The sequence below is a fragment of the Bos grunniens genome, chromosome X, assembly GCF_055505025.1.
Source record: "Bos grunniens cultivar Pamir isolate PY7600 chromosome X, Bosgru_T2T1.0, whole genome shotgun sequence".
In the NCBI taxonomy this organism is placed as follows: domain Eukaryota; kingdom Metazoa; phylum Chordata; class Mammalia; order Artiodactyla; family Bovidae; genus Bos; species Bos grunniens.
This window is the reverse complement of record NC_141194.1, coordinates 18,072,370-18,100,013: the sequence shown is the minus strand read 5'-3', so window position 1 is coordinate 18,100,013 and position 27,644 is coordinate 18,072,370. Positions and strand designations below refer to the sequence as shown.

Here is a 27,644-nt window from a genome sequence, read left to right as displayed (position 1 = left end):
ATTCAGGTTTCTTATCAATAATATGGAAAACAATAACAAAAGTTTAGTTTTGATAAATAATATATACATATTAAAATAGTTATTGATATATAAATAATATTTCAACTAAAATAGTCTAGAGGACAGAGCATATTTTTGTTTGGTTTATATATTTTTATACCTCAGTATTATAACGGAGAAGGCAATGGCACCCCACTCCAGTACTCTTGCCTGGAAAATCCCATGGACGGAGGGGCCTGGTGGGCTGCAGTCCATGGGGTCACTAAGAGTCGGATACGACTGAGCGACTTCACTTTCACTTTTCACTTTCATGCACTGGAGAAGGAAATGGCAACCCACTCCAGTGTTCTTGTCTGGAGAATCCCAGGGACGGGGAGCCTGGTAGGCTGCCGTCTATGAGGTCACACAGAGTCAGACATGACTGAAGCAACTTAGCAGCAGTATTATAAATCATGTAACTGCCAATTTAGGATATTTCCAATATAATTGGTAAACGAGAGGCTTTGTTTTTATAAAATAGTACAAATTTAGTCCAATATTAAATAGTGAAAACTCTAAATTATATAAGCTTCATTCAGAAATACAGTGTTTATAGTACTTGCCAGATCTATGCTGAGTTAACAACTGTGCACTTACAATGGCTCCCTAAACCTACTCTGGGCTTCCCAGATGGCACTAGTGGTCAAGATCCTGCCTGTCAATGCAGGAGACTTAAAAGATGCAGCTTTGATCCCTGGGTCAGGAAGATCCCTTGGAGGAAGGAATGGTAAACCACTCCAGTACTCTTGCTTGGAGAATCCCATGGACAGAGGAGCCTGGTAGGTCACAAAGTTCATAGGGTCGCAAAGAGTTGGATATGACCAAAGTGACTTAGCACACACCAACCTACTCTACAGCACAGGGAACTCTACTCAATATTTTATAATAACCTAAATAGAAAAAGAATCTGAAAAAGAATAGATATATGTATAACTGAATCACTTTGCTATACACCTGAAATTAATACACTGTAAATCAACTATGAAGTGAAGTGAAAGTTGCTCAGTCATGTCCGATTCTTTGCGACCCGATGGACTATACTGTTGATGGAATTCTCTAGGTATCCCGCACTGCAGGTGGATTCTTTACCAGTTGAGCCACAAGGGAAGCCCATAAATCAACTATACTCTAATATAGAATAAAAATTAAAACAGGAGAGAACAATTAAAATTGATATTAAAAAGTATTAATTACATACACATTCCCCAACATTGGAAGAATTTCTTACTCATATGAGTAAAAAGAACTGCACGAGAAATCTTTTTTAAACTTTAAAAACGAATACAATAGAATAAAATTTCAATTTTAAACCAATATAAAAATTATATTTGTATATAACAAAGATTAAGAGTCTCAAAGAGCTTCAGAAAGCAACTGTATTTGCAAATAAATAATAAAGATCATATGAACTTTGTTCCAAAAAGACCTAGAAAACTCTCCAATCCCTTTAGGTTTCAAACTCTGATGGTGGGGGAAAAGCACAACAAACTATTGGCAAAATGTAAAGAAATCACCACCACCACTGCTTTATTAAGCCATTCATTCATTCAAAAAGCACTGAGTATCTGTTACATGATTTAAATGTCACTGCTACGCTTAAGGATTTCTCAAACTGAGACAGTGTTTCTGGTGATGTATTTGGCTTGTTCTTAGTATCACTGACATTAACCATGCTGTCCTTGTGTTCCTGATGACAGAGAAGGAATAACACTTTAAAATAATAATCATCGAAGAATGATGAGGTCAGTACCAAACAGTGAGAAAACATCAGTCCCAAACGTACACCTACTTTGATGAACAAGAAGTAGATCCATGATACTTCCAACTTATTTCCAACTACTTTCATGAGACATCCTGTTGTTATTCAGTCATTAAGTCGTCTGTCTGATTCTTTGCAACCTCATGAATTGCAGCATGAGAGGCTTCCTTGTCCTCCACTGTCTCCTGGAGTTTGCTCAAAGTCATATTCATTGAATCGATGATGCCATCCAATCATCTCATCCTCTGTTTCCCACTTCTCATCCTGCCCTCAATCTTTCCAGCATTAGGGGCTTTTCTAATGAGTTGGCCCTTTGCATCAGGTGGCCAAAGTATAGCAGCTTCAGCATCAGTACAACTACTTTCTTGAGGCATCCTGGTCTGAATTAAAGCTGGGACATGAACCTCCATTGCTCTTTTGTTTTCTGATAGGGAAACAGTCAGATGGAAACCAGAACTGAATCTGGGAAAATCTCTATCCTATTTACCTCCTCTCTCAGAGGCAGGAAGTAGAGCCAATAGGCTTATAGGGAGTTCCCAGGCAGATGAGAGGGGTACTCATTAGAATGCACACTACTTTCCAGGCTAAAGATCAACAAGAGTCTGGAAATACCAGTGGTTCAAGCAAGATGTAGGTTATTAGGAAGATGATTTCATTTTATTTCAGAGTCAAAAAGCAAGAGTGAAACAGTTCATTATGTTTGGATGAGCTTCTGGAAAATACAGGTACTATATATACAGTTTATGGACAAATGGGGAACAAATAGCAGAGACCTGGGAGCAATGTCTTTACTTTTAGTAGAGAAGTTCAAAGTTGCCATATGTGATTTTATGGAGAAAAGAGTTAATCACATTGTACCAGTTATTAGTTCACGGGCTCTCAGCTCCAATTCACCCTTCAGTGTTTTCTCTAGGAATAGGCAGGACCTTTGTGCTCTACAGTAAGGACAATGTTAAGTTTGTATCAGTAGAGGGTGCTGGAGGGATAGGGAAAGGAGAGGGAGGCTTTTCTTCTTTCCTTTGTGCAGTGTTTTGTTTTATTTGCTTCTGGTACAAGGTCCATTAGCAGAAGTGTGAGGGGACATCCATGATGCCCAGACTATGTAGTCCCTCAGTGACCTCATAGCCTCACTGTGGGCTCACTGACCACCATGCTGTAGCCCTGTCAGCGTCACACGCACAGCAGCAGCTTCCCACTCCCTCTGTGAGGACTCCTACCAGCGTCGCTTGCCTGTGTCCTGGAAGGTTGTTTCCTGCTTGTCTGGACCAGCTCTAGTTAGGCAACGCAGTGAAGCTGCAATGTGATTGTTCTAACGAGCTCTGACCCTCAGCGTGGAGGAACGGTGTCCATTTAGAAGCTGTCCTTCCTTGGGTACTCTGTCTTAGTCCTAGGGCATGCTTTAGCGGTATTCTTCCACCACAGTTTAATAATTATTTAGATTAAATTTCCCTTGTTTAAGCTACTGTGTAATTTCTGTCTCCAGATGGATTCAATTATCTTTTTGAAAAAATCTTTACATTTACAGTGACAATAACTATAGTTTTTTTAAAAAACATAGTGTCTTTGATCACATAAAGAATGATCTTAGATTAAGACAGTCCTTCAATCATCTCTTTATGTGGCCATATTGTTTTTTACTGAGTTTGTGAGTCACCAAAGATTTATGGCATTTAGATCTTTGAAATCAAACACACTCCACTACCCCAACTTAATCTGAAAGGCTAATTTAGTTTGTTCATAGCTAGTAAGTGCCAGGATGGGGTCAGGACATAAAATCTTTTTAACTCTCAAATTGCTGCTCTTTCTACTACATTATTTGGCCTCACTTGACTTAACAACTGAAACAAATACTCTTTGATAAAGAGGAATGTACATTCAGAGTCAATCTGAATATGAAAGGATTTTACAATGCATAATGCATTCAGCAAATGTGACATTAGCAAAAACATCCATAAATATACCAACTTACATACTGTGTATCCAAATCATAAAGACAAACTAAAAAGACACTGAATACAAATAATTTTAATTTTTTATGTGTGGTCACATTCCCATTAGTATATACGCATTTTTTTTCCCCATAAAAGACTAACAACATCTTCTAACTCCATCATATTCTAACTAGATTTCTTCATTCCTACATGGGACATCAGCTGTGGAGAATTTAATTTTATAGTTAAAATAATTTATAAAGCACCAAAGTGCCAAAAGCTGAAGATAATCTAATACAACACTCAAGAAATCAATGCCTATTTCAGTAATAGAGTTAATGTGCTTTTTTAGGGTGACCACAAAGATAGTGAAGTGGGCCAAAATGGAAGGGTCACATTAACTTTCAAAATAAAGAAGGATCTTAATGCTTTCTATCTACAAAACCAGTATTAGAATTCATGTTTTAATGAGATTGACCATAAATTGTATGTTTAAATGCTCCAGTTACAACCACAATGTCAACCATACAAAAACATTCAGTTTGCAATGGCTCAGGATCACAGATTTAAGAGAAGAATCTATAATTGGGAAAGCTGCCATTTTACAGCATCAGGGACCCAATATAAAACTATTTTTATAAAGTCATTAGACTGTCACTGTTTTGAAGAAATCTCTAAAAATAAAATATTAATACGATGACTTTTATTTTATTATGGAGCATGCTGCTGCACTAGTACTGACATCTGCAAGGTTTGGGGAGATTAGGAGGAAACCATGCTTAGATAAATGACATGCTATAGATGGTAGGGCAAAGTCTAAAATGAGCTTTTAATTTTCTCTTCCAGGCTCTCCTCTTAACCTAACTTTTGGTTCTATTCAGTTTTAGCCATTTCTAGTCTAGATAGCAGAGAAGGGACAGTAATATCACTTCAAATGGAGTTTAGGGGTAAACAATGCATAAATTTAAAGGAAGGAATAAAATATACATGAAATATTTGTGAAATAAAACAAATAGTTAACAGGCCAAAATAAGCCTAATTCATGATCAAACTTAAATAAGAAATGAAAAAAAAAATTTAGCTTGGAGAGAAAAGAGAGGAGAGAGAAGAGACAGCATTCATAACAATGCCCTGTAAACTGTAAAGTACTATACAATGAAGAGACAGTGTTAACATTAAAATGATAAATAGGCATTTACTTTATTTATTCCTCCCATCTTTATAAAAAAGATGGGTGCAATAAAATGCTAGTGCAAAGCAAGTGCAATATGTAAGACCACACTTCTGGTTAATGTAAAAGGTGTATTTGAGCTCAGTACAATCTGATTTAAACAATGTGACTTTAACAATCAATGCCTGGCCTGGGATTTTCATGAGTTTATCAAAGCTGACATGTATTCCCAGCTCACCAAGGAGAGCAGCAGAGCTGTGACAAGCAAAATAGGTCTGCTAAAGCACAGTGGCTGAAATGGCTTCTCAGGAATACTCTCCAGTTTTATAGATTGTAGTGAAAGGTGGGAGTGAGGAGAAAGTAGGGCACACAACTGAAGAGATTTCCAGATTCCCTGCAACTGATTTACTGTATGAAACAAGGATTTGTGCAGAGAAAAACAGATGGGCTCCAACATACCAGGGAATGTGTGCCTAGGGACTAAGCCTCACTGAGAGGTAAAGATCAAATCAAGAGAGTGAAATAAATTACTCTTTATCATCAGGTGACAATCACTCAGATATATAGTACACCAATACCTGCATTTCCTTTTGTCCTTTATGGTTGCACTCTGCTATCTATATCACTATATTTAATGGCAAAATTCCAAGGAAATCCAAGCTGTCCTATCTCCAAGATAGCTCTGTCTACCACTGAAACCAACCAATGTTCTTTTCTACCCAGCTTTTTGGTCTTCAGAGTCTATTACTTTATCATTTTAAATAGAAACAACTCTCTCCAATTTTAAGGATAAAAAGGTGAATAGGAAATCTAGGCGAAGGGTTGTCCAAATCACTTTTGACAATCTCACAACATAGAGAATAAAATTATCCATTAAAGGCCATCTGGATTATAAACATAATAAATATTTACTTAATTATAAAAGTAACACTAACTGAAGAAACTTGGGATGACATTTGAAAGAAAAAACAAACAAAAATCAGCTATTATTTTATCAAATAAATAAGCAAATATTAATAAAGAATATTTTCTATTTCAAATAAAGAATTTTTTTATTTCAATTTTTAATGGTAATCTATTCTGTGTGTATAATGCTTTTAGTCTGGATTTTAGTTAACATTATCATTTAGAATCTTTCCATGAATATTGTCAAAAGATATTTTTGATATATTCATAAAATTTAAGGAAAATTTATTCATAAATCATATATTCACAAATACAACTTCAAATAGTATGAATAAATATTTCATCCTTTGAATGCACCATAGTGTACTGAAGCATTAACCTACTATTGCCCATTTTTCATTATTACGTATAACGCTGCTACTTTCCATAGAAAATGCTATTGTGTTTTAGAATTTATTTTTAGACTAGACTCCGTATAGGAATACAGACTCTGGGGCCAGAATGCCTGAGTTAAAATTCTGTCTTAAATCCATTCCAACTATGTCACTTGGGGAAAGCTGTCTAACCTCTTAGTGCTTCAGTTTCCTCAACTGTAAAATAGAGATGACACTAATAATAACCATCTCATAAGGTTGCTATGAGGATTAAAGGAGTTAGTTTATACAGAGCATTTAAAATAGTGCCTGAGGCATATTTTAAACACTACATAAATGTTAGTATTAATGTTTTTGAGTCTTAAAATTAACTAAAAAAGGTTTTATGAACTTACATGCCTAGAGGCAAGGTATATCCATTCTTATTACATCAGATTCTAAGTACCATTTGGATATTTTTAGTGTGCTACTATATAAATTTGTGTGTTCATGTTTACGAATCTACAGATGAAAATTTGTATTTCATTAGTTTTACAGGAAATCCTTGTTTTCTGAGGATAACTGCCACTGGAAAGTAATGGTAGTCTTTGTGGTTTAATTCAGAAAGAACAGAGCTTGTCTCTTTAAAACGTAAGTTCAATGATATTTGTATTATTTTTTGATTTATCATTAAAAATTTTGATTTAAAAATAGTAGTTAGAACTCATATACTTTTTTATTCCTCACCATCTGTTACAGACTTAAAGTATGTATTCCTCCCAAATTCACGTACTGAAACCTAATCCCCAATATGATGGTATCTGGACGTGGAGGCTTTGAGAGGTAATTAGATCATTGGTTTGGCCCCTCTTGAATGGGACTAGAGTCCTTACAAAAGAAACTCCAGAGAATTCCCTTGCCTCTACCACTATGTGAGGATCCTCTATGAATCAGGAAACAGATCCTCACTAGATACTAAATCTGCTGGTACCCTGATCCTGGATTGCCCAGTCTCCAGAAGAGTGAGAAATGTTTGATGTCTTTCTATATTACAGGAAACCCAGAAAGAGACTTCTCTGAAATTTTAGTTTTTAAGAAAGTATTCCATTGTAAAGTTAACTTTGTGTCAAAAAAAAAAAAAGATAAAAATAAAGTATTTCAGCATCATATACCAAGTAGTACACTACACATTTTGTTATTTTCTTAAAAAAATAATTCTTATTGTGAGAAAAGCAATATACAAGTATCCAACCTTCTAGTGAAGGCTGGGCCATTCTTGCATAAAAAGGCCAAGACAGGAGGTAGAATAGTAACATGAAAATACAAGTGCTTTCTGAGGTGAATTGATTGGTTAATGCCAATCTCCGTCTCAAACATTATCAGCATACATTCTCAGTCACTCAGCTGTGGCCATGGGACTTTCTAGGTAAGAATACTGAAGTGGGTTGCCATTTCCTACTTCAGGAAATCTTCCTGAACCAGGGATCGAACCCGCGTCTCTTGTGTCTCCTGCATTGGCAGATGGATTCTTTACCACTGTGCCACCTGGGTTGGATCCCTGGGTGGGGAAGATTCCCTGGAGCAGGGAATGGCTATCCACTCTAGTATCCTTATCTGGAGAATTCCATGGACAGAAGAGCCTGGCAGGCTACAGTCAATGGGGCTGCAAAAAGTCGGACACGACTGAGCAACTAACACTACTACTACTACCTGGGAAGCCCCAATCATTATCAGACAAAATCTTTAAATTCTCACTAGCTGAAATGGAAAATAATCAAAGTAAATATTATACTACATTCATTTCTAAACTTCTTCAATGTTATTTATGTTGTCACTCATTTCTAATAGAGGTGAAGTTATTAGGGCAGATGAGCATCAACCAAGAAATGGATTTACAAAGAAAAACAGCAAACTTCATTAAGATGCCTTTTTACCAAGTATAATGTACTCATACTCAATATTTTTAGTAATAAGATAAAACACATGCAAAGTCATTAGCTGATACAATAAATATGGCCAAATTAAAATTTAGAAGGTTGGTGAATACAGAATCAGAGTAAAGGCAGTTTGATCATTTTATGAAGTATTTCATCCAAATGACAACAGAGGTGGATCATCTCTATTACAAAACCAAATATTTTCCTCTGATCTCCTTTTGTCACAGATCAAGAATGAAAAATTCTTATTTCAAATTTCCTTTTCTCTAGATTCTTTATTTTATGGCATTTTAACCTTGTTACATACTATAGTCTTAAAATTCTGTATCATATTTTTCTATTAAGTTAAAAAAGAATGATTATAACTAATACAATTTATTATCTTTTGATTCTTTTGTACTTTCCCTATAAAATATACAGGGCTCACTTTTTCACAGGCTGTAGCTTTTTACTTAATAACTAGTTAAGCAAAGGAATACATACTTTGCAACGAAGATGAAAATAAATCCAAGTATACTTACCACATGAAGAATTTTATTCTCTGTTTCATAGACAGTACAATCCTGAAAAAAGAAACACATATATTAATTTAAAAAATTAAACATTCCTTTTAAAATACTTTCTTAGGAACTGTACTACAATTCGAAAAAGTCTTGAAAACTCCTGGAATACTGTATACTAAAACATTCACACTGATTTGCTCTCATGGTCAGGGATAGGGATATTTTCATTTTTGTTTAACTGTGTTTTCTAATTTTACTAATTTTAAACACACATAATAAAGGACAATATACATTAAATAGATGTAAAAGCAACTAATGGAAAATTACTATAATCATTTCCTGTCCAAACTTATACATGTAATAAATGTATTTTGCTGAAATATGTCCAACATTTCAAACACTTATTTATTATATATTGGAACATTAAGAAAAATACTAACATTAATTTCAATAGTCATATAAAGAATCTCAAAAATACATTATAATATATTAAACATATTTGCATTATGCAATTAAAATTGGTGTATGCTACCAATGAATATTAACTTTATAGTTCTTCCCTAAATTTGTCTCTGAAATTACAAAAAATTATTTAAAACAATTCTCCATTGTCTTTTTATCTGCAATTGCTAGACTTATAATAAACAGTAATATAGCAAAGTGATCTTTGCTTAGAAACTCTGTGTTTCTATGGTACAGTTTACTCAAGGAATTTATAAAATGGGCATGATAATAGCAGTAAACCAATAGCAATGTGTGAGAATCAAATGAGGAAATGAAATAAATTTCCTATATGTCAGCACTATCTGACATATAGTAAATGATAAGTACATTTTAACTATGAATTATTGTGCTCTGCATGATTTAAGAACTTTAAACTAATTACTTTTACCTCAAAATATAAAGTTAACTGATTATTATTTGGCTAGATAATTTTGAAAAAATATATATATCCCAAAGTATTGCATATTTCAAGGAATGAGAATCCATTTCACTTTTCCCCCTGAATTTAATTTTGACAAAAAGGAATCTTGTTCAACATAGCTTTTGGTAACACCATTTCACCATAATACCTTGCCAGAAGAAGCACATATTCTTTTGGGGGCTAATTTTTTTAACATTAAATTTGGTCTAATTCATTTCACAAACTAATAGAAATACTTAAGGACTGGGTTTTGCCATTCGGCAGGGCTCCTGTGCCAAAGGAGGAGTCTGTTACAAACAATCACGTCTATGTCTATATAATCATATAAAGTCAATTCTTTATTAAGTATGAATGAATTATGTGTACAGAGGAGGCAAGGTGTAGATAAAACATTTATATTGGGAAAGTGCATGTGTACTTACATCTGAATTTGGAAGAGTCCAATTTTACAGAATTAACATCAAACATAATTACACTGGGAAGAGAGAGATAACTTGGGAAAAGCTGGAAGTTGCCCAGTTTCCCCATGCTGCCTCTACAGCTAGCTTCAGCTGTAATGGATGCAAGTTTCATTAATTACCTACCTTCCTAGAATCAAATGATATGGATTAAATGTTCACAATTCAAAAGGATGCTTATCAAGGAAAAAAGTAAATATGATCTAAATGTATATTCTGTTGTGAGAGAATAATCACACGGAGAATAACTATTTCAAGGTTCTTTATAATATAGTTTATTTGTACATCCCTGCTGCTGCTGCTGCTGCTAAGTCGCTTCAGTCCTGTCCGACTCTGTGCAACCCCACAGACGGCAGCCCACCAGGCTCCCCCATCCCTGGGATTCTCCAGGCAAGAATACTGGAGGGGGCTGCCATTTCCTTCTCCAATGCATAAAAGTGAAAAGTGAAAGTGAAGTTGCTCAGTCGTGTCCAACTCTTAGCAACCCCATGGACTGAAGCCTACCAGGCTCTTCCATCCATGGGATTTTCCAGGCAAGAGTACTGGAGTGGGGTGCCATTGCCTTCTCCATTGTACATCCCTAGTATGATATAAAAAAAGAATTGTTAAAGAAAATCTTATACTATTTTCAGGCTTGGACAGTAATATGTGGTCAGTAAGTAACATGGGGTCACAAAGAGTCAGACACGACTGAACGATTTTTACTATTTTCACTTATACTATTTTCAGTAACCACATTGTTGGTAGTAGTGTTGTTAGTTTGTTACTGTTTTATTGAAACTGCTATGTGTGAATCCTTACAGGATGAAGCAAGTGAACAATTACATGACAGTAGTCAAGTGGGCCTTAGGAAGCATCACTATGAACAAAGCTAGTGGAGGTGATGGAATTCCAGTTGAGCTATTTCAAATCCTGAAAGATGATGCTGTGAAAGTGCTGCATTCAGTATGTCAGCAAATTTGGAAAACTCAGCAGTGGCCACAGGACTGGAAAAGGTTAGTTTTCATTCCAATCCCAAAGGAAATGACAAAGAATGCTCAAACTACTGCACAATTGCACTCATCTCACATGCCAGTAAAGTAATGCTCAAAATTCATGAACTGTGAAATTCCAGATATTCAAGCTGGTTTTAGAAAAGGCAGAGGAACCAGAGATCAAATTGCCAACATCCGCTGGATCACTGAAAAAGCAAGAGAGTTCCAGAAAAACACCTATTTCTGCTTTGTTGACTATGCCAAAGCCTTTGACTGTGTGGATCACAACAAACTGTGGAAAATTCTGAAAGACATGGGAATACCAGATCACCTGACCTGGCTTTTGAGAAACCTGTATGCAAGTCAGGAAGCAACAGTTAGAACTGGACATGGAAAAACAGACTGGTTCCAAATAGGAAAAGGAGTACATCAAGGCTGTATATTGTCACCCTGCTTATTCAACTTATATGCAGAGTACATCATGAGAAACGCTGAGCTGAAAGAAGCACAAGCTGGAGTTAAGATTGCCAGGAGAAACATCAATAACCTCAGATACGCAGATAACACCACCCTTATGGCAGAAAGTGAAGAAGAACTAAAGAGCCTCTTGATGAAAGTGAAAGAGGAGAGTGAAAAAGTTGGCTTAAAGCTCAACAAACAGAAAACTAAGATCATGGCATCTGGTCCCATCAGTTCAGTTCAGTTCAGTTCAATCGCTCAGTCGTGTCCGACTCTTTGCGACCCCATGAATTGCACTTCATGCCAAATAGATGGGTAAACAGTGGAAACAATGGCTGACTTTATTTTGGGGGGCTCCAAAATCACTGCACATGGTGGCTGCAGCCATGAAATTAAAAGACGCTTACTCCTTGGAAGAAAAGCTATGACTAACCTAGACAACATATTAAAATCAGAGACATTACTTTGCCAACAAAGGGCAGTCCAGTCAAGACTATGGTTTTTCCAGTAGTCACATATGGATGTGAGAGTTGGACTATAAAGAAAGCTGAGTGTCGAAGAATTGATGTTTATGAACTGTGGTGTTGGAGAAGACTCTTGAGAGTCCCTTGGACTCCAAGGAGATTCAACCAGTCCATCCTAAAGGAGATCAGTCCTGGGTATTCATTGGAAGGACTGATGTTGAAGCTGAAACTCCAATTCTTTAGCCCCCTGATGCAAAGAGCTAACTCATTTGTAAAGACCCTTATGCTGGGAAAGATTGAGGGCAGGAGGAGAAGGGGACAACAGTGGATGAGATGGTTGGATGGCATCACTGACTCAATGGACATGAGTTTGGGTAGGCTCCCGGAGTTGGTGATGGACAGGGAGGCCTGGTGTGCTGTAGTTCACGGGGTCGCAAGGAGTCAGACACAACTGAGTGACTGAACTGAACATTTTATCACTCTTGGTGACACTGGTAAGTAATTTTAGCATGGGAGAAAGCAGACACATACATAAGAAGAACAGTAAAAACCTTAGAGTCTCTTGATGTATTATGTATGTATATATGTTTCTCTTAGCTCTGTCCACTGAAAAAGCATAGAAACAATGACCAATTTAGTAGTAAATGAACCCTCCACAATTGGTGGTATTCAAACACCATTTCACAGGCTTTCTTGGAAAATGGCTAATACCAAACTGGGATAGGAATTGTCAAGAGGAGCATGAATTATATTGTGACACAAAATAGAAAGAAGCTATTAAAGATTACAAGGATTGTGTCAGTAGGATTCAGAAGTCAATATGAAGAGAATTCTCCCTGGGTAGAGATGGAGCAATTTGAGTATCTAAGAGGATAACTATAATGGACAGAAATAGTAAATATTACTAAATATTAAATATATTAATATATTTGAAGCTAAAATTTAAATATACTAAATATAGCCAAATATATTTAGTAAGTTTAATACTATTGAATATATTAAACTAATTGGATAATATTTGATAGATGTATACAGCTATTTATCTGTATAGCTCTTGATTCAGCAAATATTAATCATCTGTTTTAAGGATATAAAGATGAATAAAACATGGCTTAGAGAAGTACAGTTTAAGAAGATAGGCATTCACCTAAATAAGTTACAATATGTAAAATTCTACAGTCTTCAAGAAGTTTTATATTTTAATAACTTTAGGACTATAAATGCCACAAAATCACACAAATCAACATATAAAAGGTCAATTAATTAAAAATTAAAATATTAATATAGTTCTTAATAAAATTCAACAAAACCACTGTGTTGTGCTATGAGGCATCCCAAGTGGTGCTATGGTAAAGAACTGGCCTGCCGATGTAGGAGACGCAAAAGACATGGAATCAATACCTGGGTGGGGAAGATCCCCTGGAGGAGGAAATGGAAACCCACTCCAGTATTCTTGCCTGGAGAATCCCATGGACAGAGGAGCCTGGTGGGCTACAGTCCATGGGGTCGCAAAGAGTAGGACACAACTGAGCACACACACATAGCATACATACAGCAGGTACTTCGGGGGGATTCATCTCATCCGTAAGTCATTTTATTTCCATCAAATGTGATTTTAAAATATTTGCTTCTGAAGTGGGAGTTTTATTAACACTTAAGGCCAAATCCTTTCCTAAAAGATTATACCCCAAGTTTTAAAAATAAAATTGCACTGGATATGAAGAAATCTCCATTTTCTGAACTTATGCACACTATGGAAAGGTACACCTCTGACGTTCTAGTTATTTTTAGGTTAGGATTAAATTTAGATTTTTAAAATTGGATTTAGAGCTGTGCCACTATACACTCCCAGGAATTCTCTTTAGTAGCTCATGCTGTCTTTTACTGTACATGTAAAATAACACTTGAATTTCTTTATCCTTTTTATGTATAACACTTTTTCAAATGATGTGATGCACATTTAAATGTATCAAATTCTTAATAAGACAATATTTATAAAATGAGGAGTGTTTCTTCAGTTTTGATCACTTTTTCCTTAGGAGAGTAAGATCACCCTAGAGAATCATAATCAGTTAATCTTTTAGTGAAACCATGATCCAATTGCTAAACTGAGCAGAATACATAAAAAATTTCTATCCTGTATTTTACCATAAATGCTAAATACTTTGTCATCTGGGGATTAGAATATTCAGTACAGATAATACATCTCATCAACTGTGTATTATAGATAGTCACAAGAACAGTACATAGGTCATTAATTGCTTTACTTTCAACTAATATTTAAATAAGCCAGCCATGCAAACCTTTGATAAGGGTACTTACATACAAATACCTCACATATTCTATTATCAAGATATCAAAATTTCTACACTATGTTGCTTCACTGATTAATTCATGTAATGAGTTAGTATTATACTCTTACTCATTCATTCATTCACTCAAGTCACAATGTTGTTGCTTAGTCGCTAAGTCGTGTCTGACTCTTGCTACTCCATGGTCTGTAGCCTGCCAGGTTCCTCTCTCCATGGGATTTCCCAGGCAAGAGTACGTTTCTTCCTCCAGGGGATCTTCCTGACCCATGCCTCCTGCATTGGGAGTCGGATTCTTTACTACTGAGCCATGAGGGAAGCGCCCCAAGTCACAATACCATTCACCAGAATTTTTTTTTTTTTTTTGGCATCTTCTAAATGCAATTCACTGTAAGGCACTATTGGGTGATCAAAGATAAATTAAACTTGATCCTTGGCCATCATTATTTCATTATTTAGTAAAGAAGTAGGTGAAACTATTCAAATAATAATACAAGGTAAACAAGATAAATGCTAATAGGTGATCCTATAAAAAAGGAGATAAGTTCTGACTTCTTAACTCTGGAATGATCTTCTGAAGGAGATGGTATTTTAACTGAGCTTAAATAGCTTTTAAGTCTGGAAATTGGGGGTTCAGGGGGAAAGATCATGCCAAATTATATGAACACACTGAACAAAGGCACACAATCAGGATAAGGAAATCAATTTGGCTAGAGCCTAAGATACATGAGGTGAGTGCAATGAGAAAGAAAGTCTAAAAAATAAAGAGTCATATTGTAGACAGTTACCAATGATAGGCTGGGGGAATTTTGTTGTTTTAAAGGGAATAAAAGCTTTATTTTTGTAAAGCAATCTATTTTGAAGCTCCCTCTTCCCTGGTACCTCAGTTGGTAAAGAATCTGCCTGCAATGCAGGAGACCCTGGTTTGATTTCTGGGTCAGGAAGATCTGCTGAAGAAGGGACAGGCTACCCACTCCAGTATTCTTGGGCTACCCTGGTGGCTCAACTGGTAAAAAAAACTGCCCGCAATGTGGGAGACCTGGGTTCGATCCCTGGGTTGGGAAGATTCCCTAGTGAAGGGAAAGGCTACCCATACCAGTATTCTGGCCTGGAGAATTTCATGGACTATACAGTCCATGGGGTCACAAAGAGTCAGACACAATGAGCGACTTTCACTTTCCATTGGGGTAGCAAAGACTTAATTCAGTCACTTGACAATTTATTGTGACTTTCTTTTGGAAGAGGCTGAAATCAGGATAGCTTACGCTTAGTGCCATGGTTGGTATTAAACAGCAAAGTGAATGGTAAGCATGAGTGTGTGTGTATTTTAACAAAATACGGGGGTGGTGGGATGAGACTATAGTTCAAATTCTTTGGTCTAGCTTAACAACTCAAACAGACATCTCTCTTTTCTCATAGTTCTTTTTCTCTTGTTCCTTTCCTTTAGTTACAAGAATAACTTTGGTGCCATGTCTCAGAGGGAAGAATCTCTTCAAAGTTGTGTTATCTTCCAAAATATACCAGTAGACATTTCATCTCTGGGGAAGATGAAATATGCAATTTACTCTGCTAAAGGAAGTGCTCACAAATGTTTGAGTATGGGAAGACTGTGATCAAATGTTTCATGAAAACGATGAAGAAGTAGTCATGGATTTGGAAGGGAGCAAAACTGGAGGCAAGGAGGTCAGCTGGAATACTTTTTCAATAGAAAATATGATATGTAATCAGGGCTTGAACTGAGGTGATGATGGTGGAAGGGGAGATGAAAAAAGGTAGATGAGATACACGTAGCCAGCAATGAGCTAACTCGGTAATTAATTGATAGATACAGAGAATAATGGGGAGGGGAAAGTTAAACATTACCCTGGGGTTCAACTCTAAGCAGTTGGATGATTAACACTGTAGAGATGATAGGAGGAGAGAATTTAGAGAAAATAAAATAATTCTACTTTGGGCATGTAAAATTAGAAGTGGCTGAAAGGCCATATATTGGGCTGGCCAAAAGTTCATTTGGGTTTTTCTGTAAGATGTTATGTAACATCTTATAGAAAAACAACTTACAGAAACCCAAACAAACTTTTTGGCCAGTCCTATACAAAGCTGCTCAGCAAGTAGCTAAGAAAAAAGCTGAATTGGATCAAGAATAGAATCCAAGCTGGGAAATATTTACATTAAAGAGAGAATTAAAGGTACAAGAAAAATGAAACAACAATGAATTCATCAACAAAGAATATGTGTAGTGAGAAGACAGCTATGGACAAGGTCAGAGAATGTTTAGGAGTCAGATGATGCTTGCTTCGGCAGCACATATACTAAAATTGGAACAATACAGAGAAGATTAGCATGGCCCCTGAGCAAAGATGACATGCAAATATTTGAAGCGTTCCGTATTTTTTGGGTAATTCATGTTGAATTTTGACAGAAAACAACAAAATTCTGTAAAGCAATTATCCTTCAATAAAAAATAAATTAATTTAAAAAAAGAGATGGAGGAAGTTAGTTATGTGGTCAGGAGTAACTGGAGAAAGTGTTACAGAGACATCTAATAAAAGTTATAGTGATAACAGAGTTACAGTAAAACATATCTGTGCTGTCTAATTCAAGTCATTAGACATGTGTGGCTATTAAGCACTTTAAATGCCTTAAGTGCAAATGAGGAACTGAATTTGTAATTTTCTTTAATTTTAACTAATTTACATTTCAATTGCCACATTCAGGGAATACCCAGGTTGTCCAGTGGTTAGGTTTCCATGCTTTCACTGCTTTGGCCTGGGTTCAGTCCCTGGTAGTGGAACTAAGATCCTGCAAGCCATACAATGTGGCCAAAAAAAACACCTGCCACATGCAGCTAGTGGTTACCATATTAGACAACAGCACAAGTCTAGAGAAATATACTTAGTCCATCCAACAGCTGGAATAGCCATTTGTTGTTTAGTTGCTAAGATGTGCCAGACTCTTTGCGATCCCATGGACTGTGGCCAGTCAGGCTCCTCTATCCATGGGATTTCCCAGACAAGAACATTGGAGTGCGTTGTCATTTCCTTCTAAAGGGGATCTTTCTGACCCAAGGATCAAACCTGCATCTCCTGCATCGGCAGGTGAAGCAGGTGAACTCTTTACTGCTGAGCCACCAGGGAAGCCTGGAAAAGCCATTTACCAAGAAACAAAAAACAGAAAAAGCAATATCTAGGAAGAAACCATGAAGGTATTTCCCAGTCATTAACCAGATCCTTCATTTTTTTTCCCCTTCAGCAAAGGGCAGAGTCCAGTCTACTATGACATCTACAGTAGCCACACAGTACAATAACACCAGTTCTCTCTGTAAGATAAAATACAGAAGAGCATGAAAAATGAATTCCAAGAACCCATCACATAGTTTTGTGGGCACTGAGAAAGCAGTGCCAATGATAAATGATTTGCAATGGATGAAAAATAAAAGTTCAAACTAAATTAAGGTTCATCAGAGACTGAAACTGACTGAGTACTTCAAGTGAAAAGAAGAATGTCCACGGTGAATGGACAGGCATTAACATCCTTCCTGAATATGTTATCAACATGCCATAGTTTAATTTTCATTTCAGATAAATGTCCTTGGCAAATAAGGCAGAAGTATAATAGCCCAACAATTACTTCCTTGGCAGTCCCTTCACCATTGTGACTGACTCAATGATCACAAACTTGTTAGTTTTCCTGATGTTATTTCAGAAATGAGAAGAATGTTCATGGCATTGAAACATGTATAATATCATATATGAAACGAGTCGCCAGTCCAGGTTCGATGCACGATACTGGATGCTTGGGGCTGGTGCATTGGGATGACCCAGAGGGATGGTATGGGGAGGGAGGAGGGAGAAGGGTTCAGGATGGGGAACACATGTATACCTGTGGCAGATTCATTTTGATATATGGCAAAACCAATACAATATTGTAAAGTTAAAAAATAAAAACAAAAAGAAAAAAATTAAAAAAATTAAAAAAAAAAACAGAAATTTTAAAATGACCCACTTAAAAAATTGGCTAAGGTTTTCATTAGGTTAAATACGGTTATGAATTATAACAAAAAATGCAATAAACCAAGAATAGGAGGAGAATGTGGGTGGGCATGACCTTAGAGACCATCTTAGTCTTTCTGTCGGTGAACATAATTACATTCTTTTGCACCCTGGATCATATTCCTCTCCAAAGTTCTGTTCCAGCTCTCCCACAGGAGCTCATCTAAAACGAAAGCACACTTGACTCTAATCACTCATCTTTTACTTGACAACGAAATACTAATGCTCCAGCAGTTGGATGAATGTGGAAACTAATTTTTTTAGCTATACAGACTTGGAGGTAGAAGCAGAAGTGAGTTTTTTTTCCAGCATCTAAGTGGCTCTCCAACAAATCCAAAAAGCACTGAGGTAAATCCAACAAATCCAAAATGGTCTTGAATGGCCAGATAACTCTAACTGTATGCATTTTATGTTTCTATCAGTGATCTAATTGTTGGTCTTTCCCATTAGACTGTCAATATTTTCAAAAAAGGAACCCTATATTCAACTGCACTATCTCTGTAATATCTCCAGAGGCCCTGTATATGCTATAAATGTGAATTCATCACTTATGATTATTTTATTCCATTGAGTCTCTATTTTCATATTCCATAGTAAGTATTTAACATTGGGTTTATAGGTTAGTTATAAAAACGAAACTTTAAAGCCATATGTTAAAAACAAAACTAACTGCTAAACAAACTAGCACAGTATATTTAGTTTCCTCACACTCCTATTTTGTACAAAAAGACTGAGTTTCACAGTTTTAAAATCATTTTAAATACGAATTTGGTATTAGACTTCAATTTGCATGATCTCAGCAGATATTTTCAACAAAAATAATTGGGGCTTTCTCAGCACAAAGATTAGCATTATGTAAAAGATATCAAGAATTTTATATTTATTCAATGAAGCTAAAATTTCTTTGTAATAATAAGTCTCTCTAGCTTCCACATGTTCAAGTTACTTACTATAATGACCATCTAATATATCACAAGGGCTTTGTGGTAGCTCAGCTGGTAAAGAATCTGCTTGTAGTGCAGGTAGACCCTGGTTCAATTCCTGGGTAGGGAAGATCTGCTGGAGAAGGGATAAGCTACCCACTCCAGTCTTCTTGGGCTTTCCTGGTGGCTCAGACGGTAAAGAATCTGTCTGCAATGAGCAAGTTCAGTTCAGTCGCTCAGTGGTGTCCGACTCTTCGCAACCCATGAATTACAGCATGCCAGGCCTCCCAGTCCATTACCAACTCCCGGAGTTTACCCAAATTCATGTGCATCGAGTTGGTGATGCCATCCAGCCATCTCATCCTTTGTTGTCCCCTTCTCCCCCTGCCCCCAATCCCTCTCGGCATCACAGTCTTTTCCAATGAGTCAACTCTTCACATGAGGTAGCCAAAGTATTAGGAGTTTCAGCCTCAGCATCAGTCCTTCTAATGAACACCCAGGACTGATCTCCTTTAGCATAGACTGGTTGGATCTCCTTGCAGTCCAAGGGACTCTCAAGAGTCTTCTCCAACACCACAGTTCAAAAGCATCAATTCTTTGCTGCTCACCTTTCTTCACAGTCCAACTCTCACATCCATACATGACCACTGGAAAAACCACAGCCTTGACTAAGACAGACCTTTGTTGGCAAAGTAATCTCTGCTTTTTAATATGCTATCTAGGTTGGTCATAACTTTCTTTCCAAGGAGTAAGCGTCTTTTAATTTCATGGTTGCAATCACCATCTGCAGTGATTTTGGAGCTCCAAAAAATAAAGTCTGACACTGTTTCCACTGTTTCCCCATCTATTTCTCATGAAGTGATGGGACCAGATGCCATGCAAGACCTGGGTTTAATCTCTGGGTTGGGAAAACCCCCTGGAGGAGGGCATGGTAACCCACTCTGGTATTCTTGCCTGGAGAATGGAAAGAAAATCTATAGTGTCTAAAATTGGGAGAGAATTTTTCCCTTGTGATAAATCCAACTGAAGAGTTCAAGCAAAGATTAATACCACACCCCATTGGAAATAAAGATATCAATTAAACATTAATTCTTTAATTCAAGACCATACATCTGACTGCCAGAAAATAAATGGAAGATATAAGATATATGAAAACATATTCCAAGTATTAGTTTAAAAAATTCCTTAAGCTCATGCATCTTTGCCCTATTCATCTGCTTAGATTGCACTTTCATAGACAAAATGGAACCGTTTCTTTTAGTAACTATGTCCAACATTTGAAAAAGTAACATCTACCCGAGCATTCAACAAATATTTTTAGATCAATGATGATGATATTCAAATCATAACAAATACTAAATTGTTAAAGTAATAATACTAGCTTATATCTAGGCTGAACATTGTACACCCTCAAAATAGATATTACATGGAATCAGTATCCATTTGGCATTTCCTAGTCATAACACTGAGAGATTATCAGGTAGAATTTTATGCTTTGAAAAATTTCAAAGTCTCCCCCTCTCACCAAAGTCTCCCCTTCCCACCAAACTTCCCACCCTATATTCCAGTAGACTATACTTCAAATACCAAGAAACACACACACGCATATAAATACAGCATTGAGGGAAAAGAAGAAATTCTTCAAATTCAACCTTTACCAAGCTGTTTTCTTGATATTTGAAATTTTAGCACCTAATTTTATTGCCCCTTTCCTTATATTCAAATAAACATTGTTGTCCTTAAAATTCTAGTAAATGCTATAATGAAATTGTTTATAGGTTCAATATTGTAGCAGATTTGTGTTATGATTTCTAAATATATACTTTCTTTTCTTAAGGGAAAAGTAAATTTCCTGGAGCCACCAATGTTGGCCATGGACCTATGATTTACTTTGTTCAACAAAATGTGAGTTGAAGTGCTATGTCTTATTTCCATGCAGAAACTTTAAGTACCAGTTCATAGTTCACCAGGCTCTCTTTTCCCTGTGCAAGCAGTATTCAAGAAGAAGCTAGTCTGAGCTGTGAAATGAAGAGGATGTGGAGAAGAGCTAAAGCAACCCAGGATGGACATGGAACATGAGCACTGGACATGAGCATTATTAAAAGCCACTAACATTTTCAGGTTGTTACCACAGCATAATCAACTTTATCTTGACTGATAAAATCCTCCATCAAATAAAAAGGGGAAAAAACAGAACACTCACTCAAATGAAGATCTAACCAGCACAGAGTTTAATACAATAACTATTTCATCAATTTTACAGGTTGTACTTCTTCATTTCAGGAAATATGAGGTGCCATGTCACTCCTCACAGAATGTAATTCACAATTAACCTCAGATTACATTCTACTACCTTCATGCAAATCTAGTCTTTTCCCATCTTGTACTTTAGAGAATTTTTACCTCATTTTTACTCAGTTTGATTTATGCTCACTTGTCCTAATTACTTAATTCTGACCAGTTCTTCAACCTGCCCCTGTTGATTACAATTTCAATCCGTTATTTTACTTGTGTCAGAGTCTAATATCTTATGAATTACCTATCTCACATCAGTGGTTATTCTGAGCCAACCCAAGAGGCCATGGTTATTAAAAACTACATCAGCAGTTGGGCAAAATATCTCAGAAAACCAGTGGCTTTAAAAAGCAGTTCTATATTTTCTTTGATTTCTTGCTTTCATCTAAGGTAGGTATGAAATCTATGTCACAGATTTTGTGTAATGATTCAACTATATAATCCAAATAAGGCATAATATGGTTTATAAAAATGCTAAAATATTACTATTCCTTCTTGTTTTAGTAAGTCTAGTTCTACCTCTGTCTGTTGATACCACATTAGTTTCTAGAATGGGTTCTCTTGCTATTATGAATACACAAGGACCATTTTTGTTAATAACATATATATTTGGTGTTTCGAAGAACAAGTCTAACCCTTTTGGAAATACATTTATGACCCAAATAGACTATGAACTGATAGCAACAGTTGTATATTCGAAACTTCAGCCTGTTTTATAAAAGTGTGGGCTCTGGGCTGATATAACCTATAAATAGTTGGACCTCCTGATCCATTGCTCTCAACCATTCATACTGTAGTGAAGTCCAAGAAATCTACATTTTTAACAAGCTTCCCTGGGTAAATCATAGTCCTTGGACCAACCATTGGGAAGCACTGTTCTTGATCACATACATTTTCTTACTACCTCACGTTCATCTCATTAAAGCAGTGTGACTACATCACAGTGGTTATCAACTTTGGCTCTATGTTAGAATCAACTGAGGCATCATTTTAAAAAACTGATTACAACCCTACCAAGAGAGTCTAATTTAATAGGTCTTGGATGGGACCCAATATCTATGTTTTTAAATAAAAAGCTCTTTACTCCATTCCAAGGTGAAGCCAAACTTGAGAAACAATGAGCAGGAAGTATTACAAACCATGTCAAAGCAGCTGGATCTGAGTCCTGGTCATGTCACTAACTGACCATGTCACTGTCCCTCTCTAAAATTCCATTTATCCATTTACAAAATTGAGATAATGACATTTAGTCTACCTATTTCACCTGATTATTGTGGGGGATAAATCTGATAAGTTCTAAAAGCATTTTGCCAACCTCAAAATAGAAATAATACCATTGCCTGCCTATTATACTTTATACAGCCCTTTTTTCTTGCTAATAATTTTTAAATGTCATAAGATATAGGATTTATCCAGATGACGTGGCTTGAGGGAGGGGTTATAAAGGTGAACTGAAGAGCCAAGGGTAGAATACATTTCAATTTTAAAAAGCAGGTAGGAAGACGGGACAGGAAAGCATTCATGCAGATACTTTAAATGGGAAGAACCACTATAATTCTTAATTCACCAGCTTATTACCAGTTTCACAAGGAGACAAGTACCATTAACACTGTCCCCCTCCTGCCCCCACCCAACTCATCTCCCCGGAGTTACAAGCATTAAAAGGAGAAGAAACAGAAGCAGCCTCAAACTATTCTTTAATTTATTTTTAATTGGATAATTGCTTTACAATGTTATGTTGGTTTCTGCCATACAATGATGTGAATCAGCCATAAACATACATATGCATACCTCCGCAGGCCAGCCATAAGCATACCTCCCTCTTAAACCTTCCTCCCACCCCCACTCCCATCCCACTCCGTAGGTTGTCACAGAACACCAGCTAAGCTCCCTGTGTTATATAGCAACTTCCTACTAGCTATCTATTTTACACATGGTAATATATATGTTTCAATGCTACTTTCTCAATTAGTCCCACCCTTTCCTTCCCCCATTGTGTCCACAAGCCTGTTCTCTATGTCTGCATCTCTATTCCTGCCATATAAATAGGTTCATCAGTACCATTTCTCTAGATTCCACATATATGCATTAATATACTATATTTGCTTTTCTCTTTCTGACTTACTTCACTCTGTTTAACAGGTTCATGCACCTCACTACAACTGACTCAAATCCATTCCTTTATATGGCTGAGTAATATTCCAGTGTGTGTGTGTGTGTGTGTATATATATATATATATATATATATATATATATATCTGTCAATGGACATATAGGTTGCTTCCATGTCCTGGTCATTGTAAATAGTGCTGCTATGAACACTGGGGTACGTGTACCTTTTTGAATTATGGTTTTCTCAGGGTATATGCCCAGTGGTAGGGCTGTGGGGTCATATGGTAGTATTATTCTTAGATTTTTAAGTAATCTCCATACTGTTCACCACAGCCTTAAAATATTAAGGACTATATCTGTAATAATCATGATATACCTGGATTTTATCAACTTTGAAAAAAGAAATCAGTATTTTGTTTAGTTCTCTCTCAGGTTTTCATCAGCCTCAGAACTAGTTACATTGATTACATTTAAAATCCTGTAACCCCTTTTTAGGTGAAATTTTAAAGAGAAAATGAATCCTTTCCTTTTTTCAACATTTATTTGCCTGGCACTGGAGACACTCAGGTGCAAAAAGCAGAAAAGTTGCCTTTACCAAGTCTCCTACAGCAAATCTTTTCTTAAATGGATTAGTATTACATTTGGCTTGATTCTTTAAAAGGAATCACCACAGTAGATTACAAATGGAAGCACATCAAGGATTCTCTTCTGAAAACCTGACCACCTAAAAGGGTTAAGAATCGTGTAATCCATCTTTCTATTTCCTTATATATAATAGAGCAATAATGCTAAATGTTCTATCTTCTTTGGGAGAATATTTTAAAAGCCTCTTGGAAAGTGAACTGTATAATAAGACAGTATGACAAAATGTAGTAATTCAGAAAATAGGAAGGCAATGAAAGTATATTACATAAATAAGCAATAAAACTTTGAGAAAAGGATGTGGTACATTTCTAAAGATGAGCATGTGTATACTGTATAATCCAGCAATTATCCTCCTACATACATAGTTAAATGTAAGTATATATTTCAAATATTCATGGTCAGGAGAATGAATAAACACTGAAGTATATACATATAATTAAGTAATCTATGTATTGAAAGTGAAAGAACTACAGTGACTAAACAAAACATGAATTAGTTCAGAATACACTATCAAATAAAAAAGTAATATGCAAAGTGATACTATGTGTACAAAGCTCAAAGTCAAGCTTAACTAAATGAAATGTTTAGAAAATGTATGAAATTACTTTAAAGGAAAAAAAATGAAATAATAAACACCTTTAGAAGAGGCAGGGTAATGAGAAGAAAGAGCACAATTATAACTAAGACAATATTGGTAATGTTATAGCTATTAAATGGCCAATTTAAGAGTATTTATTTTTATGCCTCACAACGTATATATGACATGAATTATTTTGTGTGTGTATATATAACATAATTTTTAAAATATAATAGTGAGAAAACAGATGTCTGAAAAATAGTATTCTGTTATTTATTACCTAAAAGAATTTGATTAGTATACTAAATGGCACCACGCATCCAGTTCTTCTGTTATTATTAATGATGATACTATTGAATATCTACATCTTTAAAAATGTCTTGGTAAGACGCTCAGATAATATGCAACACAGTCTAAGTTTGTAAAAGAATGAACCTATAAAAACAAGCTATTTCATTTTATATAAGTTTTAAAGTTTTTTTTCCCATAAAAAAGTGTCATAAAGCTGGAAGAATAAAAAATTATTATGTCCAATATTCTAAATAGTGCTTTCCTAAAGTCTTATTAGCATGTAATAATTTCATCACTTATTTAGTTTTGTTCTGAGCCTTCAGAAAATTTGCAGCTATCAATAATCATTTTTTAAACATCAAGAATGAGGATTTCTTTTTTTCTCTGTGTATTTATATCTATTCTGATTATAATGCTATATTCCAGGCCTTAAAGGGATATAGGCACATACACACAACATAATCTCAGCTTTGTAAATTCTATAAATTTTTGGTTTCATACTTGTCTTCAGAAAAAAACATTCCTTGAGCTACCTGGGTACTATGCTTAATAGTTGTATATCTACTATCTGATTCATTATATATTAGGATCATAAAGAAAAGTTTAAAAAGATAATGGTTTTGCTTCTCATTGTCAGCTAAAACAACTGAAGAAAACTTAAAGGAGTGAGTATTGAACTAAAATATATTGCTTAAATATAAAATAAAAAAGAATCATCTTTCATATTGCCTTCAACAGGTATGCTAAGTAATGCAATTCATATTGTTTAAAAATTACATATAAAGTTTGTCCTGGTTTTTGGTCTGAAATGTCCCAGTTTCAAATCCCAAGAGCCCAAGTCCATTTTTCAGGTCACCTAGAATGTCTGTTTCAGGAAGGCTTAACCACTAGCCCTGAGAATACAGCAAAAATAATACTGAAAGTCATGTTTGAGATGAATGATAGACTATCTTGGCTGAGCTTTCATATGGTTTAATACTTACTACATGAACCATAAAATATGTAGCCTGCCTACCCCAGTATACATGTATCTCACTACTACTTGAATCTTAATATCCCTTTTAGAACACAAACTCTGTGTAACTTACTATTATACACTAGCCTTTTACCTTTACCTGTTTTGAATTTTCCATTTTCAACTCTAGGTTACTTGAATATGTGGATAGGGAGGGCAAATTCACAAGTAATCAAAATTAATTTCTGTATTCCATTTGAACATGGACATTTCAAAATATCATTCAGAATATGAAGCATAGTTATCAATTGCCTTAAATGCTAAAAAATATCTGAAATTAAACCAAAATCCTTTTTAAAAAAAAGTCACTCATTTCAGAACTAGGTCTTTCTTCATTGCTACTCAATACCAAAAGTAAGCAGAGAAACAGTCCTTTAAATTTTGTATGAAACGAGAAACTGACTTAAGGGTTTCCAAAGATCTTTTGCTATACAAGATAACTAAAACTGCCATTTATTAAGCTCCCACTAAAATGACAGATCATGAACTAGATCAATTTCCAATATTCACAGAAATTCACCTATAATAATCCAATAAAGTGATGTACCTTATAGATGAAGACAAAATTATGATATGAAGTAATTTGCTAAAGTTCATACTGTTTGTAAAAAGCAGAGCCATGATGAATTCACATCTACTTTATGTCAAAGCCCACTATACTATTTTGCCATAAAATAAAAGAGTAAATAACATAAAAGGTCAACTAGGAAGGTAAAGGAGGTAATACTCATATGGATAAAGTATAATGAAGTTAAAATATGATAGCTATTGTCAATAAACTTACAGGCCAAATTTTTTTGTATAAGTCCTTAATAAAACATTAAAAATCACTTCTAAGCCTATTTTTACAAAATTCTATAATCTTTTAAGTTTTTTTAGTATTTATAAATACATGCCCTAACAATTTAAACCATAAATACCAATTCAATTAAGTCCTTAAAAAGCTCTTATTTTCTCCTGGGAATTTACCTTGAGTAAATAGCAACTGGATTAAGATAAAACAGGTTAGATTAAATTCAAGCAGGCATTCTTTTCAGAAAGGATTATATACTCAATATGTTCACAGACATCTTTATTTAAAAATGTATACTTAAGAACAACTCATAAATAGTTTACTTTTACTGATTTGTATTTAAAACAATGTAAAGGTAACAAAATTGATTAGAGAGTACACACACATAATTTAGAGGAAGATGTCCATCAAAAAGAAATATTACTAATATTGACTTCTGAAGATGATTTTTCCATTTTCTTGAATGAAGATTTAGAAAAAAAAGAAAATGCATTAGATAGGTAAATATGAGGGAAAATATCAAACAAATGAACAGGCAGAAAGTCAGAATAACAACTTAATTAAAGACACTTATTATAGGAAAGACCATAGCAGTGGCACAGTTGCTTCTGGTACTTAAATTAACATGACAGTAACTATTCTTTAAGGTTTTCTGTATTTTTTAAACTAACAAGTATTATTATCTTATAAACATTTTTAAAGAACAGAAAACCTAATAACTGTGCATAAAATTTTTAAAAAATTATGGCACAA

At 35.3% G+C, this 27,644-nt stretch overlaps 1 protein-coding gene and 1 non-coding gene across 7 annotated transcripts in view; one reads left to right on the top strand and one right to left on the bottom strand.

The window, feature by feature from the left end:
- The window catches only part of CNKSR2 (connector enhancer of kinase suppressor of Ras 2), a 286,090-nt gene that overhangs the window by 163,235 nt on the left and 95,211 nt on the right, over positions 1 to 27,644 (bottom strand). For all 6 annotated transcript variants that reach the window (XM_086387243.1, XM_086387241.1, XM_086387240.1 and 3 more), the window contains exon 5: positions 8,618 to 8,659. In XM_086387243.1, coding sequence (XP_086243369.1) covers positions 8,618 to 8,659 — 42 coding nt within the window. The remainder of the gene's footprint in view (positions 1 to 8,617; positions 8,660 to 27,644) is intronic.
- On the top strand, positions 16,477 to 16,583 carry LOC147339881 (U6 spliceosomal RNA). Its single transcript, XR_015160020.1, has one exon. It is a non-coding gene; the product is annotated as a U6 spliceosomal RNA (small nuclear RNA).